At 40.8% G+C, this 13115-nt stretch overlaps 2 protein-coding genes and 1 long non-coding RNA gene across 10 annotated transcripts in view; 1 reads left to right on the forward strand and 2 right to left on the reverse strand.

Moving 5' to 3' along the window:
* LOC116428347 (uncharacterized) overlaps window positions 1-10296 on the reverse strand; it is a 36261-nt gene extending 25965 nt beyond the window's left edge. For 2 of the 5 annotated variants that reach the window (XM_031979888.2, XM_031979890.2), the window contains exons 1-7: window positions 8980-9111; window positions 6994-7242; window positions 5524-5846; window positions 2426-2536; window positions 480-571; window positions 249-338; window positions 47-150 (exon numbers count right to left, since the gene is read on the reverse strand). In XM_031979888.2, the coding sequence (XP_031835748.2) occupies window positions 47-150; window positions 249-338; window positions 480-571; window positions 2426-2536; window positions 5524-5846; window positions 6994-7227 (954 nt within the window). In that variant the 5' untranslated portion in view covers window positions 7228-7242; window positions 8980-9111. Of the gene's footprint in view, window positions 1-46; window positions 151-248; window positions 339-479; window positions 572-2425; window positions 2537-5523; window positions 5847-6993; window positions 7243-8618; window positions 8725-8911; window positions 9112-10236 lie in introns of those variants that run through there. The other 3 variants (XM_076366493.1, XM_031979887.2, XM_031979889.2) reach the window with 3 other exon arrangements.
* Window positions 7998-9073, forward strand: LOC143174417 (uncharacterized). The gene is made up of 3 exons (XR_012998330.1): window positions 7998-8517; window positions 8581-8830; window positions 8938-9073. It is a non-coding gene; the product is annotated as an uncharacterized LOC143174417 (long non-coding RNA).
* Window positions 10064-12875, reverse strand: LOC116428349 (protein-L-isoaspartate O-methyltransferase domain-containing protein 2). Of its 4 annotated transcripts, none has more exons than XM_031979899.2 (7): window positions 12472-12875; window positions 11963-12397; window positions 11653-11806; window positions 11111-11435; window positions 10911-11045; window positions 10576-10827; window positions 10064-10504 (listed from the first exon to the last, which is right to left on the reverse strand). In XM_031979899.2, exons 4-7 carry the CDS (start codon window positions 11403-11405, stop codon window positions 10200-10202), a joined length of 987 nt encoding a protein of 328 aa, XP_031835759.1. In that variant the 5' UTR covers window positions 11406-11435; window positions 11653-11806; window positions 11963-12397; window positions 12472-12875; the 3' UTR covers window positions 10064-10199. The 4 variants fall into 4 exon arrangements, with proteins under 4 accessions (XP_031835759.1, XP_076222618.1, XP_031835760.1 ...); XM_076366503.1 differs by having other exon boundaries at window positions 11963-12411; XM_031979900.2 differs by lacking the exon at window positions 11963-12397.
* Between the last annotated feature and the right edge of the window lie 240 nt (window positions 12876-13115).

A 13115-nucleotide genomic window follows, 5' to 3' on the forward strand; every position in this document is an offset into this window, starting at 1 on the left:
GTTGCGCTCATTTCCACGACCGGGAATACAACAGATTGACGCTTACCTGCTTGCTGAGGTAAGACTCCAGGCTCCCCTGGTGCACGACGGAGCCGGCCCTCAGCGACGTCACGTTCGACAGTTTGATTCTGCACTCGTACCGCGACCGATCTGCGAAAAGCGTGTTTCCCCGGCGCGGTTAGGCAATGGGGATCGGCGGGAGGCTCGACAGGGAAGGGAATAGGGTGAAGAAAAAATTGGCGGCTCACTGTTGTAGATCCTGGTGCCGTTCTTGCAGGCGCACGCCGGCTCGCCGTCCTCGAAAGGGCACTGCATTATGCAATTCTCCGGTCTGCATTCTGGGAACACGCAAACATTGACCTGGTGAAGCGCCGATTCCCATCAATGAGTCACGGTCCGGCCGCGGACGAGGGCGTGACTCATCGGGGAGTTATCCGAGCGATGCGGGGAACGCGTGTTCGATAGACAGAGAGATTTACCGGGATCCCAGGTGTCCAGCAAGCGAATCTGGCAGCGGCGGCCGACGAAACCGTCCGGGCAGTGGCAGTTCATCGCTTTCGCGCCGATTTGCCTGGAATCATATTAGATAGCGTATCAATGAGGAGTGAATCGTCGCCGATGCGGTACCAAACGAAGAATTTCTTATGCTTTTAGAATTAGTATGTAATACTTTAGAAGTACTGCAACGTGTCAAATAGATTCATTTCAATGTTTGTTTTACGGATATTGAAATAACGAAGATAACTCGAATTGTCGAATGAATTTTGTCTGTTCCTCTGGATACAAGAGTGAGATTCCAAATCACAGAGGAGGAATTGTTTTAATTGGTATAGAGATTAGAAATATGTCACTCTGGATGCTTGGTTATTCTAATATTGAAAGACTGGAATTATTTTAGAATTGCATAATGATCTTTAAAATTCGTTTAAATTTGCAGGTATTGAAATAACGAAGATGCTTTCTCGAATTGTCGAATGAATTTTGTCTGTTCCTCTGGATATAAGAGTAAGGTTCCAAATTCGAGGGAAGGAATTGTTTTAATTGATATAGAGATTAGGAATAAGTGACTCTGAATGCTTGGTTCTAGTATTGAGACTTTGGAATTATTTTAGAATTGCATAATGATCTTTAACCCTTTGAACTCTGTAGGCTCCAATATTGCACCATTGGGACCTAGCTTTTCAAAGGTCTATAGGCGTCGCGAGTTGCTGGTAATCAGTTGATATTTTTGATTGTAGTTGATGATTATAGGGAAGTTAGTGGGACTGACTCATATGCGTACTGATCTGATTATTTGTGATATTCTTTCTTGTAAGTGTCGATTTCTTGGAAATATTTAGTTTGTTGGATGGTATCTGTCAAGTCCACGGCTACCGACAAGTGGAAGAATTTTGCTTCGACCGGTTGACTTTAACCGGATTGATTGAGTTACTTTACTAAGAGCCAACGGTACGTTAATGCGACCAGTTATTGCCAGTTTTCTCCGTCGATTCGCGTTATTGGGTTTCATTTCTTGACGCACTGACGTCGGGAATTCTTTCAATCAAGACATGTTGACCGTCGAGTCAATTTGGCAGTTCGACGATGATCATCGGTTTTTCTTTGTGAAAAACAAGTGCTCTCTGACCCCAAAAAAAGAAGAAACGAGTGAATCCTCGAATAACTAAACAGAATATTATTAATTCTATCGAAAATTTCCAAAAATTCGGAAATATTAAAAAATCCACTTAATCGCATTGGCTTCTGATCGACTGATATAAGAAAGGAGCGATTTTCATGAAAGGGATAACAAAGGGCGAGTTTCACGGAGGCTCGTATTTTCGATCGAAATGGGAAGTGCGACGACACAGGAACGGCTTCACGATCGACCTACTTTTACTCGGTCGGGACAATTCAATCGAGTTATTGGTGCACGATGATCGTCATTAGTGGCCTCGGCTCGATGAAACGAACGAAAAGTTGGTATCAATCCAGCATCCAGCCATCGCAGAAGTAATTCAATCTGTCGCCATTACGATTTGAACCGCGAGAATGCGGATGTTCGTCGACGAGGCAGGGCGCATCCGATTAACTTTTCAAATATATATTTTCACGCGTATCTCATTTAGATAATGTCACTGATCTTTAGCACAACTTATATCTTTTAATATAGAATGAAGATAATGAACGATGAAAGGTGTGAATATTGAAACACATTTTATACGCATATTTTAGGAAAAGTGAAGTATAAAGGCGATTCAATTACGTTTCTATAGGAAATTCTAATCGAAATTTTGAAAACAGTCATTCGACTGGTCGCGGTAGGGATAGTGTTAATGAACCGATTACGAGCGACTAACGGCTTCAATAAATTTTTCAGAGCGAAGTCGGATCCTCGGAGATTCAGGTTAATAAATAATAGAAATATAATATTGATCTGTCGTACCTGCAGGTCCCTCCATTCTGGCAGACGGGCTCCTGTCTATCGTCGAAACAGAGGGGTCCCTCGTTGCAGTTCCTCCCGTTGAAGTCCTCGAAGCAGTCGCACCAGAAGTTGCTGGGGAGGATCAACAGGGGACCTCGTTATTTGTACACGTGACGGCGGGGGAGTTTAATGGATGCCGGTTGAACGAATGGAAGTCGAAGGGTTCTACAATTCAACCAGTTCACTGTGTTCGAGGATACTCGCCTTGTAACCCAAACTAATAATCACCGATTAATTGTCCATTCTATAACAAATTACTCATCTTTCTCAAATAACCTTGTAATTCTTCGTTTTACATTAGTGTCTTATTTTAACCCCTTAACTTGCACGCTAAACAGACCAAACTGTGAAAATAACAATGTGAAAGCAAAGAAAAAAGATCGTTTCATTGATACTTATCATTTATGGGATTGTAAGCTATAACACTTATTTATTCAAGAATAAAATATAGCCTTTTTCCATGGAACAAAAAATTGATTTTTTGGCCAGTTTTTTTCAAAAGAACTGTGCGTTAAGGGGTTAATGTTTAATCAGAATCTTGTATATTTATTTAATTGATCTTATCGCACGACTGAACTCCACAGTCAACTGGTTAAAATTGTTCACTGCTGTTCGATTCGTTGGATCGTCGTCTAGGTTCGTTTGCTTCAGCAATGAGCCAGTGATGACGGTGAAAACGGATGAGAGATCAATTAGACACTTTTAAACAGGTTCCGAAGGGGGTCGAAAAGAAACCGGGGTTCCTTGGAAGCGTCGAGCCATGAGTCAGCAAACTTTCCGCGGGCGAGCGCTATAGCTCCGCCGGTCGAACTTCTCATGAAGAATGCAAGCACGTGTTCCGGAGAGAAATGGGTCGCCTTCCGAGAAAACAAGAAGCTCGCTAACGGCACCGTCCAGATGAAACCGGCGAAAAGAGGTGGAATAATAATCCCGGCAAACGGCAAAGAAGCTTAAAACTATCGTTCAAGCGAATTCGTCTGGTTCCTGTGATATTTTAACTTCTCGAGCAGCCGATTGACGTTCAACACGTTTACCTCCACGAGAATTACGGTACCACTTATTCTTTCGTAACGAAGTCAATTAGAATTAATTAACTCGGCACCATGATGCTCGAGATAGAGTATTATTCGACCATTCACGTTACTAATAATAGAATTACAATAATATTAACCCTTTGCACTCGACAGTTTTTCACTTGGAATATTCTATACTTTCTGATCAGGTATAGACAAGATCGTTTGAAATGAATTTAACCAGAAATCATACGTAAATTAGGTAAAGCTATTTTCTTTCAAATATTCCACGCATCGATGCAGTATATAATGGCTAATGGTAAATACGAAAGTTTATAATTTTTCTGTATCAAATCATCTGGCGATTGGGAGTCAATAATAAATTCTCTGATCCAACGTCATTGAAGACAAGCAATATTTTCATTCCCTTGCAATTGCTCTAAAGAAAATTAAATGACTGGTTTTGATCTTTTTGTTTCGCAATTATTAACATCTTAAAAGCATTCAATAATTCAAATGATCTTGGAAATGAATAGCTTCATTTGAGTACTGTAATGAATGTCTAAAAAAAACTGACAATAAACTGACAATGACTTTGCACTCGAGAGGCGCCATTCAGTCGCCGTTTGATTCGACCCAAGAAAATGATAAAACTTAAAATTCAGTGTTAAATTGTTACATAACGCATCAGCATATGGAACATCGAAGTAAAATAGTTCTGTCACTTAATTTACGCAAGGTATTTCTTTATGTTAATTGTAAAAAATATCGTTGACATTTCATCAGAAAATAATGAATATTTGTTGGGAAAAATATTCTCGAGTGCAAAGGGTTAAACGCTCGGTAGTTCTAGTGTCAAGCATCGAAACTTACGCGATGGTATTGTAATTCTATTTAACCCTTTACTCCAGAGGCGCCTCTAAGTCACATGATTTGACACAGCAAAACTGTCAACTTTGATATTTAATACTAAACTTTGTATAATGCATCAATGTACGAAATATCGAAAGAAAATAGTTCTCTAATGCACAGAGAATCCTTAGAAAATATTGAATATTTCCGGTAAAAAGCTTCTGGAGTGCAAAGGGTTAACCCTTTGCGGACGAAGATTCTTTGAAATGTAGAAAACCTTCAACAGATGAAGCTAAATTGTATATTGATTGCTTAAATATCGAAATATGTACGAAATATCGAAAGAAAATAGTTCTCTTCCTCAATACATATAAGATTTCTTAGTTCAACCTAAGAAAATGCCTGTATCTCATTAGAAAATATCAAATATTTCCGGTGAGACACTTCTGGAGTGCAAAGGGTTAAAATCAAACAAGATCATCGACGCGGTTCCAGGAAATCGTCAATTCCCCAGTCCCCGCAGATCCATTTCACGGACGTGGGTATTTTCGCGAGGATCTGCGGCGCAACGGTGAATCAGCGAGAATTCGCTGCCATGTTTACGCGGACGCCTGTCAAACGACTCGAACAATGTACAGTGACAAATAAATAATAGTGCACAATAAATAATAGTGCACACCGTAAGAGAACACCAGAATATCTTTAACCCCTTGTCCTACAGCTACGAGTGAGACAAATGTATGTATTACTCAGTTCATTCGAATTCAAAATAAATATTATTCCTCTGTAATCAACTATTACACTTAAAAGGAAATATAGGCGTAACATATGCCTAGAATTTCTCTCTTTTTCCAATAAATTATTAACGACAAAGTAGCCGTATCGATCAGAGCTGAGAAAGAAATAGGCGAAGGGGTTAACGATGAAGAAGTACTGCTAATTCCAGTCAGTTCTAGCCCTATAAATCAATAATAACAATTTTTCACTATTCAGACTTTGCAAACGCTTGAGTACCAGATTGGGGAGTGTTGAGTTGAGCGAAGTGCAGCATGTCTATGAGGTTCGAGATGATAGTACTAATGTCCTCTATGACCTGCTAGACACTTTCAGCGTCATTTTCAAAATGCGCGGACGCACGCGGAAAGAAGCAGGAATGCGCAAAGATACGTGCAGATGGAAAAACAGGGGGCTCACGTGTAGTCCGCGGACAGCAGGCAATTTCCGGTGAAGGAGCAGCGTTGCACGGAGCAGGAATCCGGGTTCGGCTCGACCTCGGTCATCTGGTACGTGACGTTGAACCCGTACACGTCGAGGAGGTCGTCCAGCACCCGCACATGGTTCCCCTCGAGCTGATCGAGCTCGAACTCCACGACGAGGAACGGCCGGAACGTTCGGATCCACCTGAACTCGAACACGTTGCCCTCGGTGATCTCCTTGACCAGCGCGGCGCCGAAGTTCATGCTCTCCGACTCGTAGTACGCGTACTCGGTGAACCTGAGCCCCTTGTACACGTACACCTGCGGGGAAAGGATCCGTCTTGCCTGGCAGACCGTTTTCATCTTTGCACACGAGCATCTTGCCTCTCCTTGTAACAGAGCTCGCGATTCGCGTTTAACCCCTTGGCTACGGCAAAATGTCGCGCATTTCTGAGAGAGTGTGCCGAGACCGTTGAAACACTGAGTCGAACTAAATTAACGCTAAAACTACCGAGCAGTTCAATTACCAAGAGTGCATCTCTTCAGACTTTAATTGATTTACAATTCAATTCGCTTAGTGCTAGATGAATTTCTTTAATAATTTCTCAGAGAAACATTTGTTGCCTTTCTAATAATTGCATAAAGAAGACATCAGGCATGGGTCATCTGAGTTTAACACTAAAACTAGCAGAGGGGTCAAATGACCCGTGCCTGATGTCTTCTTTTCGAGATTATTGATGTCTTCGAAGCATTGAATATTCGAAATGATTTTGAAAATAAATAGTTCCACTTGAATACTATAATGAATGTCTGAATAAACCGAAAGTAATCTATTACTACAATGTTCATAGCGATTACATTTCAGTCGTATCAAATGCTCGGTAGTTCTAGTGTTAATTTCTTCAAGTTAAAACGAATATTTTCCTCTGCACTCGAGAGTTGACTCTCAGTCACCACTTGATTTGACACAGTAAAGCTATAGAATGTAATATTTAACGTTAAACTTTGTATAATGCCTCGATACGTGAAACGTCGGAATAAAACAGCTTTGTTCCTCAATGTACTGGTGGTTTCTCTTCGAATTAGTCTCAAAGAACATCGTCTTCGCCTCGTAAAGAAATGGTAAATATTTCTAGTAAGAAACATCCGAGTGCAAAGGGCTAAGAGATTGGGAGATTGAGAGATTCGGAGATGGAAAGATTGCGAAATTGATAAGCTGAATTGATGATATAGAAATCTGAAAATTTTAGGATCGAAAGATTGTGAAATTGACAAGCTGATGAACTGTCGATATAGAAATTTGTGCAAAGGGTTAGCTTCAGCTTCTGACAACGTTTAACGCGGTTTCCAATTTCCGTTATCTAGCTGAAAGGTTCATCAAGATGCTCCGTGATTATTTGACTGCTGTTTTCATCGGTTGATCCTCAGGAACGCGATTTCCATCGAATCCTGGAGTGTCGTTGCGCACCTGAGTCAGGTAGAGGACGATCGAGCTGTTGGTCGCCGGTATATCGGACACGTCGATCAACCAGCGACACTTAATGGGAACCGGAAACGCGGCGGGAAAGTTCGGGGTCTGGATCACCCCCCTAGGTGCCGTCAGACGATCACCGCACGAAACTTCGGCCGTCGAAGAAGCTTCGATTAAGGTCAGACACCAGAGGGGAATGAGGGAGATGCTTCTGGATACCGTCAGCCTCATCTTCGAGAAATTTCCCTGCAATAATTTATCGGGTTATAGCGTTTAACGCTGAAACTATCGGATGGGTCAGAATGACCCATCCCTGATTCCTTCCTTCACAATTATTGAACTACATTGAACAATTATTAACCCTTAGCGGTCCTATGTCGAGTCAGACTCGACATTCTATTTTGCAACCTCTACCTGTTTTAACAATTTTTTCTATATTTGTGGTATCACAATTGTACTATTTAACACTAAAACTACCAGACGGGTCAAATGACCCACGCCTGATGTCTGCTTCTTGCAATTATTAGGAAGGTAACAAATGTCTGAGAAATTATTAAAGAAATTCATTTAGCACTACGCAAGTTGAATTGTAAATCAATTGAAGTCTGAACAGATGCACTCTTGGAGTTTCTATAGCGAAATTTTCAAGTCAATTGAACTGCTCGGTAGTTTTAGTGTTAAAGGTAACGTTTCAATGACTCCCAAATATTGAACAAATAAATCACTTCTCAAAGTGAGAAACCATGAGCACTTCGGACCGCAAAGGGTTAAAGAAACTGAACTGGAATACAAACTAATTGAAATCTTCATAACACGCTTATAGCTTTTATAACATTTGAAAAAATCGGTTTCAGTGCAGGATACTTCATTCCAACGTTGGAGGTTTCCTCAGAAGATTCATGAAATATTTATGATTATTATAGATCAGAAACGTTCTTAAGGTTACCGTAAGCGAAATTGAAAACAAAAGGAGTGGCTTAACAGGTTTGTCGGCCAAACATTTATCATGCGAAATGCGGGAACGCTTGCTATCCGATTGTAGGAAATTATAATCGAATTTGAGCGTAGTACCACTCGATTGAATCGCGGATAACGAGCGGCGTTCTGCTCTGTGCTCGGTTCGCTTCGAAACGCGACGCAATTAGTGTTAATCAATTCTGTATTCCTCGATGATTGTTATTAATACGCGTGCACCTGCGGCGCGAGCTGCTTGTGTCACAAGCCAATTGAGAGACACTCTGGTCCAGTGTTTATTATTCGCGTGCCAGGCGGGGACGGAATTAATGCACGTGGGAGTCTGATCCCTGATTACGCAAGGCAATCGCTACGCGGTTAAACTTAGCCTGTAGGATTCGGTTGTTTCGTTGCTGTTTGTTTATACAAATAGATAACCGTCCGAGAACCACCGCGCGATATGTAAATATCCCGCTCGACATTAAGAACAAACTTCAAACACAAAATCAATGGACAGCGTCAGTAGCAATCCTAGTTACTTCGGAACATGGAATCGGCGCAATTAAGGTAATTGCGACTCGCGTATTTAGTTACTTTAATCCACGGTACCAACAGGCTCTAACAATTAAGATCACTGTTGTTTCACGCGTACGAGCAAAAGTACTCACAGATCAAGTTACGAGCAGTTGTCAATCGACACCTCTACAACCAAGTTTTCACCAGCGCGAAACATAAACAAAGCGTTGAGAGTTAGCTGGTTTCCCAGCATCCTCGCGGAACCGACTAATCCCAGGAATCTAAACATCGCTGGACCGGGAACGCTGTCCCATCAATCGATGAACCGGACCCGTCGATGAATAGTTTTGCTCGTCACCGTCAGGTACAATAGACCAGATTCATTAAAAGAAAATTCAATCAAACATCAGTCTCTCGAATACTATAAAACAGAGAAACTATGTACCGATCTCCTATTGTTTACATAATCAGATTCTCGGACGGCGAGTTTGGATTCTATTCAGATGCGTGAACCTGATGCGGATGGCACGAGCCTCGTTCTCGAAGGGTGAAAGGTCCCGGGCGACCCTCACGCAGGTGGACAACAATCCGAAGGAGAACGGTGTCCCTGTGCTGGTCGGTCCAGTTCCAGGCGCGCCTACACCCCTTCGTTCGGCCGGGTTTTACACGCACTTCACTGCCGCACGGAAACAACACCCGTAGGGGGATGATCGCGACGAACGTAGCTTACATAGGGGACCCATGGATCCCGGGGGCTGCGAAGTCATAGTATCACGTACGTCGACGCGACGGGGGCGGCTACGGCGGGGCACGGGCCGCCGTGCATCGTGATCGATCTTGTACCGCGCGACGGCACGATTAAAAGCGAGCACAGATTGGGGAGGAAGCTCGCAGAGGGTTGCCGCGGACGAACGAAAGAGCGAGCGGACCCGCGATCTGTCGGTCGGCTGGGCGTTAGCCTCTTCCGCACGACTGATCTCTCAGCGCGCACCCTCAGTTCACCCCTCGTCACGGAGGAGCGGGAAGGGATGCAACGGTCCAACGGTGTTGCCGGCATGGATCAGCGGAATTTTCGTTTCCGTTCGCTGGCACGCACGAGGAGGATTTTGTGAATATGCGGGGAGTAAACGATGTAACATGTTACGATTCCCCGAATGGTCGGCCGATCGATTTTGTGTGTAGATACTTGAGATTTCGTGTTATACTACCTGGAACAGTAAGAGAAGGAAGAACTTAAAGGTCGACTTTGAAATTAGGTGTAAAGAGTTCGTGTTACTTGCTGGTAAAGGTGGTAGGGTATATGAACCGGTGCATCTTCAACGGTCGTGTGTCGTTGGATACTTTGGGCAGGATAAGGGTGATTAAGAGATGTAACGTTTCTACATCCGGGGGAAGGTAGCGATCATCCGCGTCGTCTGATTAGCGAATAGACCAGTTTTAAACTGGTTAGTCCTGGTGTGATGAGCCGTAGGAGGGGCAACGCGATAACCCTCGACGAGGGGATGTGAAGATAGTGAAAGATAAGGAAAGATAATTGCCGTGTCGATCGATAGATAATACTGGTAGGGCTTCTCGCGTTGAGTTGGTGGATCTCGGTAGAGTTAATGTGTCCAATAAAAGGTTGTGTCATCGGTACGATAACTTTTGCGGTGGTATCTCTTTGTTAGCGTTTAATCAGGAAGCTTGATGTTATTAGAAACGTATATATTTATTTCAGTGGAAATAGACGGGGCTTACTTATCTGATAAATCACGATTGTAATTTATGTACATTTTCAGTTTGAATGGTAACGGTAGGCGACGTATCTTTTCTTTCATGCAGCTGGAGATGGAGTCTCTGTTATCGTAGTAATTGCGATATTCCTCGCCGTCCTTGTGAATTTTGAAAAGCGTTTCCCAATGGCGCAAGGGAGGGTTCCCGTGCGTGGATGGATTCAGGAATTCTACGTTCCATCTGTTGTTACGCCGGTTGTTTTCAATTAATCGCTGTCTGATGGTTCCTTTACACAACTCCATTAACGAGAGGGGATTTAAGGGAGCTTGAACAATAAAAATCGTTATTGTACTAATGGATTATGGACAGTGAAGTTTCATTTTAAAATATACATACGTAATCGAATGTAAGGCTCTACTGAATGAGTGGGTACAACTAATGGGGTAAATGATACTGGTAGCAATCTATCTTCCAGCCAAGTTTGTTCATCAATCTTCTGGTATTGTATCAAATAGTCTTTAAAAGGCATTACAAGGATTCCTCCAATGCATACAAACTGTTTAATGAATGCTTCGTGAGCTTCTGGACATCCTGCACCACAGTATACTCTGTCGTATTGTCTATCAGGAATAACATTGAGACAATTTCCTGTCAAACGTACAATTGCATGACTGTTTTCTGCTTTCTCGGTAGTCACATGTACTTGTTACATAGCTTTTTGTGTTCATCACCTTGTATAAAATGTGGCTCACACAAGTTAAATTCGTCCAGAGCCAGTGACTTCTTCTTAAATTGCTCCAACCTTTCGTATGCATACTTTAAACAATTTTCGTTCAATTCAATACCATGATTTATTCCATTTTGAGCTAAGAAAGGTGCAAAGATATTAGGAGTACTCTGTACAGGTTTGTTAAAAAGACAATGTCCTTACTCAATAGAAGTCCTGCAATTGTACTCAGATAACCAGTTCCTGAACCAATGTTTAAGAAGCTCAGCCCTGGATGCAAACGAAGGCTACATATTGCTTCGAAGTACACAGCATGTGAAGACATATGAATAAAGTCATTTTCCCAAGGGCAATTTCTATATGCCATTGCTTTGTGTGATGGTGGAAAATAATCTGCTCTATCAACTATTCTAAACAGGTGCTCGATTAGTCTGGTATCTATGTATTTACGGCTTCCCAGAAGAGTAAATATGTCACGTTTGCTTTCCCTAATACTCATGTTTGTCCACTTTTTTCAGCACTTATTGTTCTATAATAAAGTCGTCGTGTTTAGTCAGCTAAGTGACTTGTGTTGTATAAAAAATTACAAAATAAATATTTAATACATATTAATCTTTATGAATTTTTTCTGTGAAAAACTAATATTGAATTATTTTAATTATCTTAAACTAATATTGAGTTGATACTGACACTATGCTAAGATATAAATATTAAGAATCTGAAATATCATGTTAAAAATAACTTACCAGGTCAGAATATGATATATCAGTGGCAGGTATCAAAGTTCATGTAAACAAATAAAATAATGAATATAGTAATGTCCAATAATATATTTCATCTGTTGAGGATTGTATTATAAAGAAATATTAAATATTTCTTATATATTATGATTCTTCTCTCCTAAAAAGTAATGCAGTAAATTGTATTAAAAGAACAAATTTAGCGGAAAATAAATTTATAATAATCGCATCAGTTAATAACGAAAATCGTAGAGTTCCGACTGAACGGAAACGTTAAAAATTCGTTTAAAGAGAAAGGGACGATTGCAATAATTACATTATTCTTGAAACTTCTTTTTATTGGACCCTCAATGTTCAGTATTAGCTAATAGTATGACTAACGATGAAGATAAAAATGAAAATGGAAAAACAACGGAATAAACGGAGAAATGAAAAGACGATCACTAATTTTGTTAATTCCAAGCTCGGGAGCACAATGACGTTGTTGCTATGGAAATCAACTGCTAAATATACGCTCCCCGCTGTATCAATTCAGCTTAATATCTTATGTGTCGCCAGTATTTTTTATTTCAATCGATATCAAAAGCGAAATAACGGAGGATTTCTGCAGAGTCGAACTCCGGCATTTTTCAAGAAGCAACGCTCAGTACGCATGCGTGTACATCTGAGAGATCCATTCAATCAGATTACCGAATACCGATTATAAAATTTCGAGGTATAAATATCAAAGCTTATAATAATGATTTCGTCCCTGTAAAAAATACTCTGCGATGATCTTAATTTAATATTTTTGTACCGTTTAATAAAAAAAACAAATGCACGTACATTTCCCTTACGCATTTCGATCGATACGAAACGGATACAATCCCACATTACAGAATTGAAAATTCAACGGAAAATTAACAATTTCAAGATAAAGCGAAATGAAACTGTACGTTCAGTCTTCTGTAGACCGGCATCATTGATGAGACGAGACCTAACCAAACCTCGCGTTAGATCCGGACAGAGCTCAGGCCCGTACGAATACTCGGTTTTAAGAACACTATTTTTTCAAGTGAGACTAATGAAAATTGAAATACAAGTAACATGTTTAATAGTCCTGAACAAACTCCGGAATCCTTCTTTTAAATGTCCGTGAATAGTCTCATTACGACGCATAACGAGATGCCTGCGCATCTCGTCTACGAACTGTAGCTTGAACTATTCAGAAGTATATATAGGTACTTTGTAAACATAAATTATATACATGTGTGTACGTATTATATATTTGTGGTGTGTGCGTGCGTATATATATATATATATACATATTATGGTTACGCGAGCTGTGCATAGTGAAATGTATTTATCTTGTATATTTTAAATTAGAATCGATATTATTGTAAAATGAAAAATGCAATTAGACGGCATTAAATACATATATATATTTTGGAAATGATTAAATAATTTTTATCTGATATTCTATATTGTAC

This window comes from Nomia melanderi, chromosome 4, assembly GCF_051020985.1.
Source record: "Nomia melanderi isolate GNS246 chromosome 4, iyNomMela1, whole genome shotgun sequence".
Classification (NCBI taxonomy): domain Eukaryota; kingdom Metazoa; phylum Arthropoda; class Insecta; order Hymenoptera; family Halictidae; genus Nomia; species Nomia melanderi.

Bases quoted from the DNA above. Each gene is read 5' to 3' on its own strand.
- LOC116428349 (XM_031979900.2), bottom strand. From the start codon at position 11,405: ATGAGTATTAGGGAAAGCAAACGTGACATATTTACTCTTCTGGGAAGC. The intron at 11,046-11,110 runs GTAAGGACATTG...CACCTTTCTTAG, and splicing joins AATTGCAGGACTTCTATTGA to CTCAAAATGGAATAAATCAT. The intron at 10,828-10,910 runs GTGATGAACACA...TACGTTTGACAG, and splicing joins TGAGCCACATTTTATACAAG to GAAATTGTCTCAATGTTATT.